Source organism: Eleutherodactylus coqui, chromosome 11 (assembly GCF_035609145.1).
Source record: "Eleutherodactylus coqui strain aEleCoq1 chromosome 11, aEleCoq1.hap1, whole genome shotgun sequence".
Lineage (NCBI taxonomy): Eukaryota > Metazoa > Chordata > Amphibia > Anura > Eleutherodactylidae > Eleutherodactylus > Eleutherodactylus coqui.
In genome coordinates, this window is record NC_089847.1 from 15,336,872 (window position 1) to 15,351,746 (window position 14,875).

General features: G+C 45.0%; 1 protein-coding gene across 2 annotated transcripts in view; it reads left to right on the top strand.

The window, feature by feature from the left end:
* The window catches only part of GPATCH1 (G-patch domain containing 1), a 36,274-nt gene extending 21,676 nt beyond the window's left edge, over nucleotides 1–14,598 (top strand). Inside the window, exons 14-20 of one of the 2 annotated variants that reach the window (XM_066582191.1) lie at nucleotides 4,060–4,199; nucleotides 4,865–5,037; nucleotides 7,477–7,678; nucleotides 8,990–9,094; nucleotides 10,514–10,644; nucleotides 12,101–12,246; nucleotides 14,418–14,598. In XM_066582191.1, the coding sequence (XP_066438288.1) occupies nucleotides 4,060–4,199; nucleotides 4,865–5,037; nucleotides 7,477–7,678; nucleotides 8,990–9,094; nucleotides 10,514–10,644; nucleotides 12,101–12,246; nucleotides 14,418–14,454 (934 nt within the window). In that variant the 3' untranslated portion in view covers nucleotides 14,455–14,598. The remainder of the gene's footprint in view (nucleotides 1–4,059; nucleotides 4,200–4,864; nucleotides 5,038–7,476; nucleotides 7,679–8,989; nucleotides 9,095–10,513; nucleotides 10,645–12,100; nucleotides 12,247–14,417) is intronic. The other variant, XM_066582192.1, reaches the window with a different exon arrangement.
* The last annotated feature ends 277 nt before the right edge of the window (nucleotides 14,599–14,875 follow it).

The window sequence follows — 14,875 nt, forward strand, 5'->3', positions numbered from 1 at the left end:
CTATACCCCTTCTGCAAGCACCAAGCTAATCCATTTTATCTAAGTGTCCACAGAAGGCAGACTTCTTCAATCAACCGGTCTTCAGTAGTTCAGTAGTTATCCTACCGGATCTAGGAATACAGGGCTGGCACTAGACTCTTCCTGTTACCCCACCAAGGAGGGTTAACAGACTGGAGTTAACCAGTGTTGTTGCCGGCCGACGCTCAGAAGGCAAGGAGGAAGGTCAATGTCGGTTTGACCCTTAACTAGTAGGAGGGGGCTATAGTGGCCCCCTCCTATTGGAGTATTCCGTTCCTACCTAAAGGCAGGCAAGCGTCGGAGCGCATCGTGCTGGAATTAAGAAGACCTATGGTCTGCGGCAGATAGGTGAGTATTCTCTTTCCTGGGGTAAGTATCCTTGCCGAATCAAAGCATTTGGACGTTGTGTACCCCTTTCCGGAAGACTTAGTTAAGAAATGATTTGTCTTCACCAGTAGTGGACCCCCTAGTGTCCTGTTCATCTAAGAGCACCACCCTACCTGTGGTGGACGCCTTGTCTTTTTGGGACATACATGAACAAAAACCTTGAATCCCTAGCCAAAACTTCTTTTGAGGTAGTGCATCTGACACTTCACCCTGTTTTTGCTTCTATTTGGGTCAGAATTAGAGGACATTGAGCAGCAGATAAGCCAGGTGGCAGAATTTCTAAGTGAAGCCTCCCTAGATATGGCCAGACTGTTGGCCCGCGCATCAGCTGCTTTGATTTTCTCTCACCTGACTATATGGCTCAAATCCTGGACCGCGAATGTCGTCTCTGAGCGGTCTTTAACACTTCTTCCCTTCGTTGACTTAGGTCTCTTTGACGCCAGACTAGACGAGATTGTTTCAGAGGCCACTGGTGGTAAGAGTTCTCATCTACCACAAAACAAGGTCAGCTGTGTGAGATCTGCACAAAAGGGGGCCCTCAGTTTTGTCCCTTTCACCTCTCCAGCCCCCTAACCCCCTAACCTTTGGATAATAAAAAATCCTTGCAGTACCAAGACTGATGACCCTTCTACAAACCACGTCCTTCCTGGCGTCCCGACCACATAAGTGTGTATAAATATGCATGCCTCTTCGGATCTATTCCATTTTGGCCTGACGAAGAGCCCGAGAGGTTCGCAAGTTCGCTATTACATCAATTATTTTTGTTAGCCATTAAAAGGTATCATATCTGCAAGATTACTTGGTTTCTCTTGCTGGGAACAATCACATATGGATGTCTATCTCATGACGACCAGATCCAATTGCAAAGTCGTGACCTTTGTGTTCAGGTCCCAGAACCCAAGCTTGAGCAGTGGATGCCCTCATAATTCCTTGAACTGATTTCCAGTTACCGTACATCTTCCTTCTGTTTCCACGCATTCTATTGCTTCTCAAGAATACTCAGATGGAGGGTCTCTGGGGATTCTTGTCCCACATTGGTACCTCAATCTCATCCCTTCGAGACGTTATGCAACTTTCCGGCTCTCCTTTTGTCCTGTAAAGTTGCCTTTTTGCTGGAAATATCGTCCATCCGATGGGCCTTTATGCTTGAAGCCTTGTCGACCAAACCTCCATTCACCATCTTCCATCAGGATAAGGTTGACCTGCATCCTGCTCCATCCTTTTCTCCATAAGGTGGTGTCATCCTTCCACATTAAGGCCGCCTACAGACGGGCGGAAATTCCGCGGCGGGATTTCCCGCGGGATTTCTGCCGCTGGAAGCCTGCATAGGATTGCGTTAACAAACGCAATCCTATGCAGACGGTTGCGCGAAATCTCGGGCGGCAAACAAACCACGGCATGCTCTATTTCTGAGCGGGGCCCGCAGAGCCCCGCACAGAAACGTCACTGCCCGGCCGCCAGCTTCGGTCTGCGCATGCACCGGCTGCCCGGCAAGCCGGCACATCAAACAGCCGGAGCCGCGAGAATCCTCGCAGCCGGTTCCGACCCGCCCATCTGCAGGTGGCCTAAGGAAGACATCAATTCACCTTCGTTCTGCCCCTCAACTACTTATCTGAAGTTACATCCTCTATAGGTGGGTTTTTGGATCGAGCCTTAAGAATTTAACTCTTTTTGACATCTTCGTTCAGACGCTCTGATTCTCTGTTTGTTATCCCAGATGCTCCGAGACGTGGTCTTGCGGCTTACAAAGCCTTCACATCACGCTGGATCAGATTAGCAGTTGATGGAGGCCTACCGTGCCAAAGACAGGAAACCTCTCTTCTGTATTACTGCAAATTCAATCCGGGCAGTGGGTGCTTTTTGGGCGTCTCACAATAGTCCTTCCGTCTTTTAAGTATGTAAGACTACCACTTGGGCGTCTCTGCACACCTTCTCCAGGTTCTACCAGGTGCACACTTTTCCATCTGCGAATGCCTCTCCCGGACGAAAAGTTTTGCAGACAGCCATTAACTGACCACGTGTCATTGTGTATCTTTTCCCGCCACCCGGGGGACTGCTCTGGAACTTCCCAAGGTCTTCAGCTGCATCCCACAATGCAACGGACAAGAAAACAAGTTTTTTTTGTAGTTACCGTAAAATCCATTTCTCATCGCATTCATTGAGGGGTGCAGCACCCACCCAGTTTGAGGTTTTCACAATATTTTTCTCCTTGGAGCTTTTTCTCCGAAGTTCACATGGTTTTCTGCTGTGTTGCAGTCTTAAATATTTTACTGTTTATGTTGACTGATTTTTCTCTCTCATATCCTATTGCTTGGATACAAACTGGTTAGCTTGGTGCCTGCAGGAGGGGTATAGCTGGTAGGAGGCGCTAACACATTTTTGCTTATAGTGTCCGTCTCCTTATGAGAGTGGCTATACCCGCGGTGTTCAGCTGTGTGCCCCAATGAATTGGCCGAAAAATAAATTTAACAGTGTGTATAAAAATCTTTTTTTGTTTTTTTGTGTATTTCGCTATATACGAAGTCTATCTGTGCCTCGCACACAAAAAGTATGTGGAAGTAGGTAGGAGAGTATAAAAAACATGTACAATCCATACTCTCATGTACTGTACTCTATACTCCACTGTCTAAAGTGCAGGATAAATAGGATGGGGTCAGACAGCTTGAAAAAGAGAAATAGTTGCCATTAGTAAAACAGAGCTGCTGTTCAGTAAATTAAGGTATCATGACTTCAAAAGCTAAATATTAACCCTTTCCAATCCACTGTCTGAAGTCCAAAGGCATTCTAATTGAAGGCTGTGCAGCTTTGATGTTGGAAGACGTCCGGCAGGGTATTCTTACTGTATATTACTGGCTGCTCTGTTGTCAGGAGGCCTCTCCAGTATGTCCCATACCGCAGTACTTGCTCTAGGCAGCAGATGGCGCCATTGTATAATGGCAGAAAGAGAGAGCCCCCTAGGAAACCCTGAATCCAAAATGGGAATGCAAAGGGTTAATTGAAGATATTAATTTCTGCCCCACCTACCCTTCCTAAAAAGGGAGCCCCAACGTGCTACTGAGTTTTTTTAAAAGCTTAGAACTCCTGCCCATGGCCGTGTCGGACTCCGCCAGCGGAATATCACAGCGGAGTCTGACTTGGCACCCCCAAAGATGCCATACTCACCTCTCCGGAGTCCAGTCCGGCGAGCCGGCACGCAGTGGGTGGTGATGCATAATCACGCAATACTTCCGCTGTGCTTGCAGCGGAAGTATCGCGTGACGGACAGCTTCCATTGACCACAATGGAAGACGGACGCGCATTTTTCCTTGGCAATTAGAACATGCCGTGAACATTGAAAGGCAGAAAACTATTAGGTTCCATAGGATCTAATAGCTGCGGGATAACTCCTCAGATTTCCGCTGCATGAAACGCCGCAGAAATCCATTCGTGGGCATTGGCCCTTATTTGTCTGGGAGATGATGATGACGTTTGCTGCCTCCTGATTGGCAGCTGGGACCCTGGATGCACTTCATACTGGCCAGCTAGCTTCTCTTCTTGTACTGTTTGCCTTCTGCATACCATGGATGGATATTTGATTTATATATGTATTTGCATATAAATTATGCAAATGTTTAACAATAAAGGCAGTTTATAAAGAAAATGTTTGATTTCCAGGTCAACCATCATTGGGCTTCCAAAGATCAAAAGGGACAAGTACTCCGTCTTCAATTTTCTAACTATTCCTGAAACGCAACCACCAACTAACACGATCGCCTCAGCTAGACCCGAGAAACTACAGCAGAGCTCTGGAAGCAGTAAGTGCAACTTTGTAAAACCTACTTCAAAGGAGTCTTCCACCTTGGACACTTAAGACATATTAACATGATAGCGAAATTGGCTCTCCTGACTTTTAAAGGGTACGCACACTTATTAACCCTTTGTCATTGCTTCTATGCATTTATCATTTAAAAAGAAGCACATTTGCAAATGGTTTTGATAAAAAATAAAAGTGCAGCCCTCTGTGTCACCGTGTCCCCATATTCACAGACTACAAACAAACCCTATGTGCAAGTCTGTATGGGAGCTGTATGCACAGAATAGTAGATCTATTCAAGGCTACGCTTTTATTGAAGCATTAACCCTTTCCAATCCACTGTCTGACGTCTGAAGACATTCAATTTGAAGGCTGTACAGCTCTGATGTTGGAAGACGTCCGGCAGGGTATTCTTACTGTATATTACTGGCCACTCTGTTGTCGGGGGCCTCCCATACCGAAGTACTGGCTCTAGCCAGCAGATGGCAATATTGTGTAATGGCAGAAAGAGAAAGCCCCCTAGGAAACCCTGAATCCAAAATTGGATTGCAAAGGGTTAAAAATTGCTGCAGGAGTGGAGTACACACGTCGTTCAAGAGATCTCTGGACAGAGTGCGATGCTCTACGATTTAGCAGTTTTTAATTTCTTTGATTTATACATTCCAGAGCCAAAGAAATCATCCCGGTGGGATATGTCAGGTGCTGCCGAAGAAAAGAAGAAAGACTCAGTTAGCGAGTTTCTAAGTCTAGAGCGCAGTAAGAGTGAAGTAGCAAAAGAAGAACCTGACACAAAACCGAAGGATTCCCAGTCTGCAGGCGCTGCTGTTGTCCCAGCCCAGGTACGTATAATGCTCCCCTGTATGTATGTATGTAGGGGTTCATGGCTGTGCTTGGTTACATATACATACAGCTCCATATAAGGATTATGTCTGCTGGTTGGTACTGGAATCAAGAGAGAAGATACTGCTTCCAAATGGAGTAGAATTGAGGGCACATTTCAGTATTATTTTTATTAAAAGGCTTCGGACACTTTTGCACTACGTCTCTTTTTGTAGATTTCCTTCCTGAACTCAAAAGTGGGCAAATGTGTAAAAAGTCTTCTTTTAAAACTTTCTATCACTCTGCGGCTTTAAAACCCGTGTAAGAATCTGTCTGTACCAAGTTTTCATTCAGTGTAAATGAATGCTGTGACAGAACGCCGAACGAGGATTTGTTCGCTTCTCGTCCGTCATTCACTTTTCATAAAACTGAATGACGGATCGGCCCGTGTAAACAGGCAGTCATTTATCTATAAACGACTTCCTGTTTACTGTGAATGGAGGCGGGGCAGGCCGGAACGATCGCTGGTCAGCGCCATCTACATTCACTAGCAAGACTTGTTCCTGTGTAAAAGCACAGACATGATCATCGCTGGGATGACTTGCCGGGCATCCGTGCCCGATAGGTCGTCCTCTGTAGAAGGGGAACTAACTCCTTCACACGGCTGACTTTCCTGCTGCTTCCGGCTGTCTTTGCTCTGTTCACGTCGTCTCCCGTTTTCATGGTTATGCTTCATTTAGATGGAACGATCTGCCCGTTTAATCGACTGCATGAGCTGTGACGTCCCCACTAGTTAGCGCTCGTGTAGAGTGTTTAGACAGGCAGGTTCTCGCTCAGCTCTTGTGAAGCTTTTACACGCAGCGAGAAGTCAGCGATCCGGCACTGATTTTTAATGCTGGTTGAAAGTGAGCGACAAATGAAAAGTAAACTTCTTTTTTTTTACATTTGGACGTAATGATTATTGCACATTTGCGTTCGTTTGAATGAATTTTGCGTGATCATCCCGTGTAAGTAGCCCTTTAGAGAAAGCGGCAAGGAGGGTGAGGAGAGAGTAAGGCTGGTCTCACACGCCGGATTTGGATTGCAGAATCTGAGATCGTCACCCGCATGGAAAATCCGCGACATTCCGCACCCATTAGCAAAATTAAGAACAGTCACATGTCCGCTTACATGAAAGGATAGTAACCCCGTTTTCTGCTTGTGGAAAAAAAAAATCGCAGCATGCGCTAATTCTGCACGGATTCCACGCTGACAGCTTCCAGTGGAACCAGGTGAGTATTTTTACTTTTTTGGTGGTTTAGTTGTTCATTTTCTAGATCACCCCACTTTAAATCCTTCCCGGAGTGATTATTAAATGGCCTCTTCAAATTAGATTTTTCAGGAAAAAAAGAATCTGTAATGCACATGTCCGAGTGCGAGCCATGTGGACCATCCGCAGTACAGATAATTACTGTATGCGCCGGGCACAGGGTCGGATTCAGCTGCGGGCTTACACAGATCTTCCATCCAACATGTATTACTGGGAGGGACACATCCATAGGGGAATAGACTGAAGCTAGGAACAGGTTGTAAATTGCACATTAGGGGGTATGAAAATGAATGAAGACTATTGCAGCCTAGTTATTTTAGCTATTGGTAGTCTGGTGGCAATAGTAAATAGGCCGTTTACTGGAATAATAGAAGTGTTATGGATGTTATTCTATTTTTTTTATATATTTAGTTTACGAGTTTCTCACTATTTTCAAAATCTCTGCTTGCTTTCAATTGAATAGGAACCTCATATGGTTTACTTCCTGACAATGGAAATTTGGCCAGGCCAATTAATAATCACTCAGGGAAGGATTTAAAGGGCTAATTTAGGAAATAAACAAATTAAACCATTCAAGAAGTAAAAATGCTTACCTAGTCCCATTCTCACATCATGTACAATGGTGCAGGCTACAGGCCACTGGATGGTCTGCAGTTAGGTCAGTTGATGTTAATGGGCGACAGGCCTAAAGTGAAATAGTCCTGTCCGTAAGAGCTCTGCCATGGTACTGAGAAACAAACAAGTGATGTAATACGATGCTGGGAAATAGTCCTGGTGTATAAGTGCCAGCAGCCAGTGCACCGACACATTAGCATATATAAATACACAGCGCGCTGGATGCCAGCTTCTCTTGCCAAGTGCAGAGGACTTCTGTGTAATCCAGGTCATTGACAGTCAATCAAATGAATGGCAGTCAATCAAAGGAAGAGGCCATGTCCGTCAAAGCGGGAACTGATGGTCGCTAGTGACTGTCTTAGAAGGGGGTCCCGAGCGGGGATCTTTCCTCCATATGTCCTAATTAAGCATATGGACAGTTGTGTTTACGGAGTCTGTTTTATCTTATGATGCTGTGCACATGACCATTCTGCAGTCATTGAATTTTAAAGGGTGCATGTCAGCAGGTTTAACCCCCCTCATTATATCTTTTTAGGGTCCATCAGCAGACACAGATCAGAGTCCAGAAGAGGAAGAGAAGAGGCCACCGATCGATTTATTTAAAGCCATATTTGCAGAGTCTTCTGATGAGAAATCCTCCTCGTCAGATGAAGAAAGTGATGAGGATCCGACTCCTGTTGTCGGTGCAGACGCCGAAACCAGTAAATCGGAGGCTGCGACATCATCCCGTGTACAAGGTGACGCATCTCGCATTACTGAACAGTTTTTGACGGACAGGGCCGGAGGAAGCATTGGATACATTCACAAACATACAATCAATATACATTGTTATTTGTTTTACGACAAACCGAAATTTTTTATGGATACTCTAATATAATATAAAGCATTACCGCCCCAAAGTTAAAAATGACCATTCATAAATAAGACACTTGAACAATAGTCAAAGTTAGCAAAGTTTTATTTAAAGGGACAAGCCTTGTTAAAGGAGTTTGCTATTGATGAGCCGCTGTCACGATAGGTCCTCAATAGTTGATCGACAGGATTTCCAGGATTTCCACCATCAGCTGTTTGCCAAGTCCATGCTCAGTGGGGACAGAGCAAGAAGCAGACTGCTTTGTCCACACGGCAGCAGCCGGGTGGGTATAGATTTCAGTGGAAGCTGTGTCTGTGGTACCAACCCTGTGTCCAAAGGGGGTTAAGCTGCACCCCCTCAGTCACACCCCAGCGGAAATCGGAAGAGGTTCAGCAGGAGATTGACTCTGCAGGATTTTTACAGGACTGTTTGTTTCAGAAACAAGTAGGAAATTCAACCAACTAACAGGCAGTGGGGGCAAGATTATTTTTTTCTGTTGATTTTTATGCATCATTTCTAGGTGTAGCATTCCTTTAATTGTGCGACGCTACAGGTTAAAGTGGCCGTGAATAAATTACCTTTTTAACCCCTTATTGCTCCCTTTATACACGTACATTAACATCCTGTAGCACCGGGGTATGTATGAAGAGAGATTGCGGGGCGACCTCTCTTCATACAGCGCGGGCATGAGCTGTTTATTACTGCTGACACCTGTGGGCAATAGCTGCAATCAGCTGTGTGGCTAATCAGTACAATTAACCCTTTAAATGCCCCGAGCAGTGTTCGGGGGTCCCGTACGGCCCTACTACGATGAGATTGCAGGGAGCTGTGTGGGTGTCATGGCAGGCACATATGATGACGTTATTGTTGTGCCTCAGAAATTGCCACAGGCATTCTCTCTATTACACATCCTGATTACATGACCTGTTGGAGGGGGTCGTGAGGACCGCCGTTCAGAAGACGCTGGTTTAGAGGTTGCTTTTATGACAAAGGTCGGATATCGCCAAACAAACCTGAGTGTTTCTCTTCAGTATTCGCAATGGTTTGACTTGCAACCTGAAAGTAAAGGATGAATCTCCGTGTGTCTCCAAATACTAGAAGAGGATGTGGAATTGTATGGAATGGGGAACAGAGATGGACGGAGAACTTTCTTTGCTATCCAATTTCCCTTTCAAAAAAAATTATTTTTTCACAGCACCCGAATCCGCAGCAAAACTTTTGGCTCCTCCTCCGGTTCCTGCAGCAACGGAAGGGTTAGAAGAAATGGACGTGGGAGAATTTGGTCCTAAGTTACCGCCTAGTAAGTTGTTCAACCGGTGCAAAGAAAATGTGCAAATAGCACCACGTTTACTGCTGCTTTTATTGCCCATTGGTAAATAGAAATATGCAGCCTCAAGCTATGGGCCTGTAATGGAGCCATCATACTTCGGCATAGAAGTAAGGGTGGGCATACACACTAGATATAGATCAGCCAGACGCACTGCTTTCAGTCGGACCAGTTGATGATCTGATGTGTATGACGGCCTCTAAGCTGTCCCTGGATGGTAGATCAGGATCAGGAATTTGAATTTTAGCTTCCTGATCCTTTTGTTATAGGGTGATCAGCCGCTGCCAGAGGTGTTGTGTCATCAGCTTTCTTCCCTTAGTACATACACTGAACGCATACACACTCGGATGAGATGAGCATGCATGTGTCCTGGGGGTAGGGGAGAGAGCTGTTGGCTGAGTGAGGATTTGGCCGACCTCTGCCTAATATTTAAAGGTAGCTAAAGATGGAAAATGTTTAATATGCAGTGTAAGAATTATTAGCAGACTTGACTGTGGAGCTGCACCACAATCTGCAGCACATTTTCCGATGCAGATTTTGATGTGAATCCGCACCAAAATTCACCCCATTTGGTGCAAATTTTGAAACTGATTTGCACCAGATTTTACCTGTTCAATTAAAGGGGTGAAGTCTGCTGCAGACCCGTGTCAAAATCCAGTTTTGATGCGGATTATTCTGCTACGGAAAATCCACAGCAAATCCGGTCACATGTGAATGCAGCGGAAGAAATCTGTAGCAGTTGTGCATCATTTAGGCTGGGTTCACACTGGGCGGATTTGCCGCGGAAATTCCGTCCGGAATTTCGCAGCAGCAAATCCGCCTGCGGCCGCTAATCCCGGGATTAGCCAGCCATGTGGATGAGATTTGTCAGAAATCTCGTCCACACGGGACGGTGAATCCGCTGCGGCAAAGCTGGCAGAAGCTGGCGCGGATTCCCCGGCCGCATGTACATTTTGTTTTCTTTTTTCGCTGTGGCCGCGCTCTCCTCTATGGGAGCGCCGGCCGCAGTGGAACAGCGAGGGGCCAGACCGCTTCAAAACCCACGGCTAAGTGCCGCGGGTTTTGAAGCAGTGCTTCTCCCAACGGAAATCTCACGTTTTTTTTGCTGCGGCTAAACCGCGAGATTTCCGTCGGGATTCCGGTGTGTGTTTGTGAACCCAGCCTAAATGTGGATCTGCTTCGTATGTCACACTTTCAGTTGAAGAGGTCAAATCCACTGTGGATCCACAACAAAATCTGCAACAAATCACTACGTGTGAACACACCCTAAAGGAGAACTGTCTCTTTTTTTTAATCTAGTAAGTCTCCTTTCGTTTTGTAGACTACTGTATACATGACTGGCAGCTGTTCTTCTCAGTTTTTGTATAGTTCCATTTGTTTTATCTTCACCGGTTTCAGGTGGTCCTCCAATGCCAAGCAGTTACTCATCGGGGAGTGTGAGTGAACCCACGAAGAAGCAGAAACATAAAAAACACAAGGAAAAACACAAGGTGAAAAAAGAACATAAACACAAGAAGGAAAAGGTAAGACTGCAGATTGTTCTGTGAAGTACAGCGAGAAGCTCCAACTTCTCCAAAGCTATAGGATATTATAGGGGTATCCCCGCAATGGACATATGTCATGTCATCACAGAATGGATAAGCGTCTGATCACAAGAAGCAGCCGTTCATCTTCACTACACAGCTGCAGTAAGGAGGAGTTTGAATGGAGCAATGGTCAAGCATACGCACTGCTTCTCAATTCATTGTCTTTGGGGCTGATAGAAACAGCCATGAGCACTGTATTCGACCACTATGTCCATTGTGAAACAACCCCAGGATTTAAACTCATTCCCTCTCCTGCAGATACGGGATGAGTGTTTGGTGGTGGTATGACAGCTGGGACTCTGATGACAGTGGGTATCCTGTGTCCACCCATATAATTGGAGCAGTGGTCGAGCATGTGCGTTGCCACTCCCTTCATCTCTATGGGATTGCCAGGAATTACTGAGAGCTGTACTCGGCCTCTCTTCAGCAGTCATAAAGAGATGAATGGAGCAGCATTCATACAGGGGGGACAGATCAGATAGCTATCGCCTATCCTGTGGATAGGGAATAAGTTTAAAGCATGTGATGACCCCTTTACCCATAGTTATGCTTCTCGTATGGGAAAGATCAGGTAATGTGCTGCTTGCACAGCTGCAGCATTCACGCAAACACTGTCAATACCCACACTATTAGTGCGGATTTTGATTTGAAATCGGCTGTGTAATCCGCAGCTGATTTCAAAAGATACAGCGCTCCCCTCTGAAGTCTTCAGCTGTCACTTGGTAGCCGGCAGCCTGTACACAGTGGCGCTGGTCAGGTGATGCGGCTCAGGTGATGTGACCAGTGGCTCTATGCTCACTAGAGACTGCCAGGTAAAGGAAGCGCTGAGAAGGTGAAGACATCGGAGGTGAGAGGGAGCACCACGGTACTGATAATGTGGATTTTGACTGGATACGAAAATGCTGCGGAATTTGCCATGGAATCTCCCGCTGCGTAAATTCCACAGCATTTCCGCCACGTGTAAACATACCCTTAAAGTGTTGAGGGATTGAAACACAAATTCTGCTACAAAATTGCAATACTTTTTCATTGCCCTCTCCATTGAAGTGGTTGGGAGGTTGTAAGCAGCCAAGTGCAGCCAGTGCTCCACCTCCCAATTGTGGTCTCCACCAGACCCCCTGGATTGTTAAAGGGCAACTGCAAAGAATTGTATATGTTGTTAATATCTTTGGTCAGAATGCCCCTTTAAGCATATATGCAAAAATGTGTGACAACCCCTGTCATTACTGTAATGGTGCTCACAAGTGGTTGTCACAAAGTAGGAAAACAAAGTATCTAAGAAAGCTCGAAGTAGAATGATAAGACACTTCAGGGGGAGGGGGTTTCTTTTGAAACACAAAATCAGAATAAAGTTTTCTAGAGCTAATTTCATGTGAATTTGATTTTCTAATAGAAGAAAAAACACAAAAAGCAAAAGCACAAAAGTAAACAAAAAAGTAGGAAAACTGATGACAAGAGCACAGATACCGATGACAGCAGCGAAAGTCCCAGCGAGTCGGAGAATACAGGGGATATAACACCCAGAGAGCTTCTGAAGAGGTCAGTGGTTTCAAGTATGATGATCCTAAACCGTGCAAACAACTAAATTAGCAGTCACTGTTGAATTTTAGTTTATTTTCATGCCGTTATTTTCCACTGTGAAGTAAATGGGGGATAAACATCTTCTCTTAACCTTTTTCAATCCTCTGATTGACATCTAAAGACATTCTGATTGAAGGCTGTACACCTCTGATGTTGGAAGACGTCCAGCAGGGTATTCTTACTGTATATTGCTGGCTGCTCTGTTTTTGGGGGGCCTCTTCGGCATGTCACATACCGCAGTACTGGCTCTAGCCAGCAGATGGCGCCATTGTAAAATGGCAGAAAGAGAAAACCCCCTAGGAAACCCTGAATCCAAAATTGGATTGCAAAGCGTTAAACTGAATTATGGGATTGGATTTTTAACTTCTCATCTACTGCCATGAAACCGCTATATATAATAAAAACCGTACGCGTGGTCGTGTGGATAGTTTTAAAGGAACATTAAACCTAGAAGTGACTATAAAAAGTATATAAGGTTTGCAAGTCTGCAGTCTTGTTGAAATTCTGCAGAGAACAGGATAATTTCCTGCTTATGTCTTCCATCTTTGGCTGGGGAATGATGGAGGGGTGAGATTTAGTCAAGGGGTGTGTTTTGCCCATCTTTTTTGCCCTACTGCGGACAGGGCAGAGGGAGAGGCTTAGCTGAGGGATGGAACATAATGATTCTTTTGTCCTACTGCAGTGGGGGGAGGATCCTGCTGCAGCCAGACACAGGACAGTGAGGAGGAGGATGGGGGCCCCAGCTGAACTGCGTAATTCAATGCATTTGATTGATCCACGGATCATGCTCTTGTGGAATCTGCAGTTCAAATCCAGTTGTGTGGATCCGGCCTTAGAGAGGACGAGCGGAGATGAGTTTGTTTTTGTGTGCATGTTCTGTTTATTGTCCTTTTTTAAAGCACAACTTCGCTTATAAACAAGTTGGAGAAGAGCTATGAAATATAAAAATGTATCATTTTGTAGTACATTTTTAGGACCTATTACTTTCGTGGTCTTGTCTCTCTCGAGTATATTTGCTCCTGGAATACAGAATTCTGCGGTTAACCAATTGACTCTGACTACAAACAGTGTCCTCTGTAGTCAGGTTCTATGATGAGATGCCATCCTTTCCAGTATTTGTTATTTCCAGTGATTGATCTTACAGCTGCATCCTCTTCTAGATGTCAAGGTACCTTTTTATATGGGGCGTTTAGTGCCCGGATTCTCACTGGAGATGGTGAATTTGGACGATAATTGTCCCATGTACACGCGGCCGCTGATAGGACACTAAGTGAGAATTTCCTCAGTTGTCATAGTTGCTTGGTTCTTGGTAGAATAAAAAAAACAAGCGGCTATCGGCCCGCATAAACAGGAGCCACTCAATCTTTGAGTGACTCCTGTTTACTGTCAGTGGATGCAGGTGGATGGAACGATCTTCGGCCCGCTCCGCCTCTATTAACCCTTTGCAATCCAATTTTGGATTCAGGGTTTCCTAGGGGGCGTTCTCTTTCTGCTATTATGCAATGGCACCATCTGCTGGCTAGAGGCAGTACTGCGGTATGGGACATGCTGGAGAGGCCTACCGACAACAGAGTGGCCAGTAATCGACAGTAAGAATACCCTGCTGGACGCCCTCCGACATCCGAGCTGTACAGCCTTCAATCAGAATGTCTTTAGACGTCAGACAGTGGATTGGAAAGGGTTAACAGAACGACTTTTGCTCCCATATAAATCACAGGAGCGATCGTCGCTGGTATAATTGTCAAGCACTTATACAGTAACTGAAAAGAACCCTCTTAGAATCAGCAGGGAGGAAGAGGGGACTAAATGCAGAAATATCTATTGGCCTCTAATCTCAAATTTTTTACCTTTTCTGAAGAGCGAAACCTTTTGTTCACTTTTTGGGGGGTTTTCTTTTTTTTTTTTTTTGCATAGCGATTTCCATATTCATTGCAAAACCACATTAGTTTTACAATAAGGGCTGCAGTTTTACTGCAATTATGGAAACTGCAGGAAAGAAGATGACAAAAGAATCCTATGTAAAATGCATTACAGTGGGGCATTAAGCTGGGCTACATTTTGGTATATAATGTGAGATTTCTGACTTATACTAAAATGATGATAATGTGTTTTTTTTAATTTATGTATAGGTTAAAAAATCTCCCTATTCCTCACTCTCAGCTATGAGGGATCCATCAACAGATCATCACGTTTTCTTCCTGAGCCACAACACAAAGCTTTCTGTAAATATATTTATGTAAAAGATGATTAATGTAAATTTGTAAATCCTGAGGAAACTCATTTCTGTTCAATAAAATCAGGGCTTTGTTCTATAAACCCTTCTGCTTGTATTCTGTACGTTAAAGCCCATTTACACCAGCCGAAGATCGCTAAAAAAATCGCTAATCGGCGATCGTTTTAGCGATAATCTGTGCGTGTAAATATGCGCCCATTGTGCGCTTCTCGGGCACTGTTAGCTGATCATTAAATTCAGTCCAACCTAAAAATCGTCCTTCACTCTTATCAGTAGCTCTCCACGGGGAGTGCTGATAGCATTGTCAGTATAGGCCTTGGGCTATTAACTGCATTCAGAGAAGGCTTCATTTGC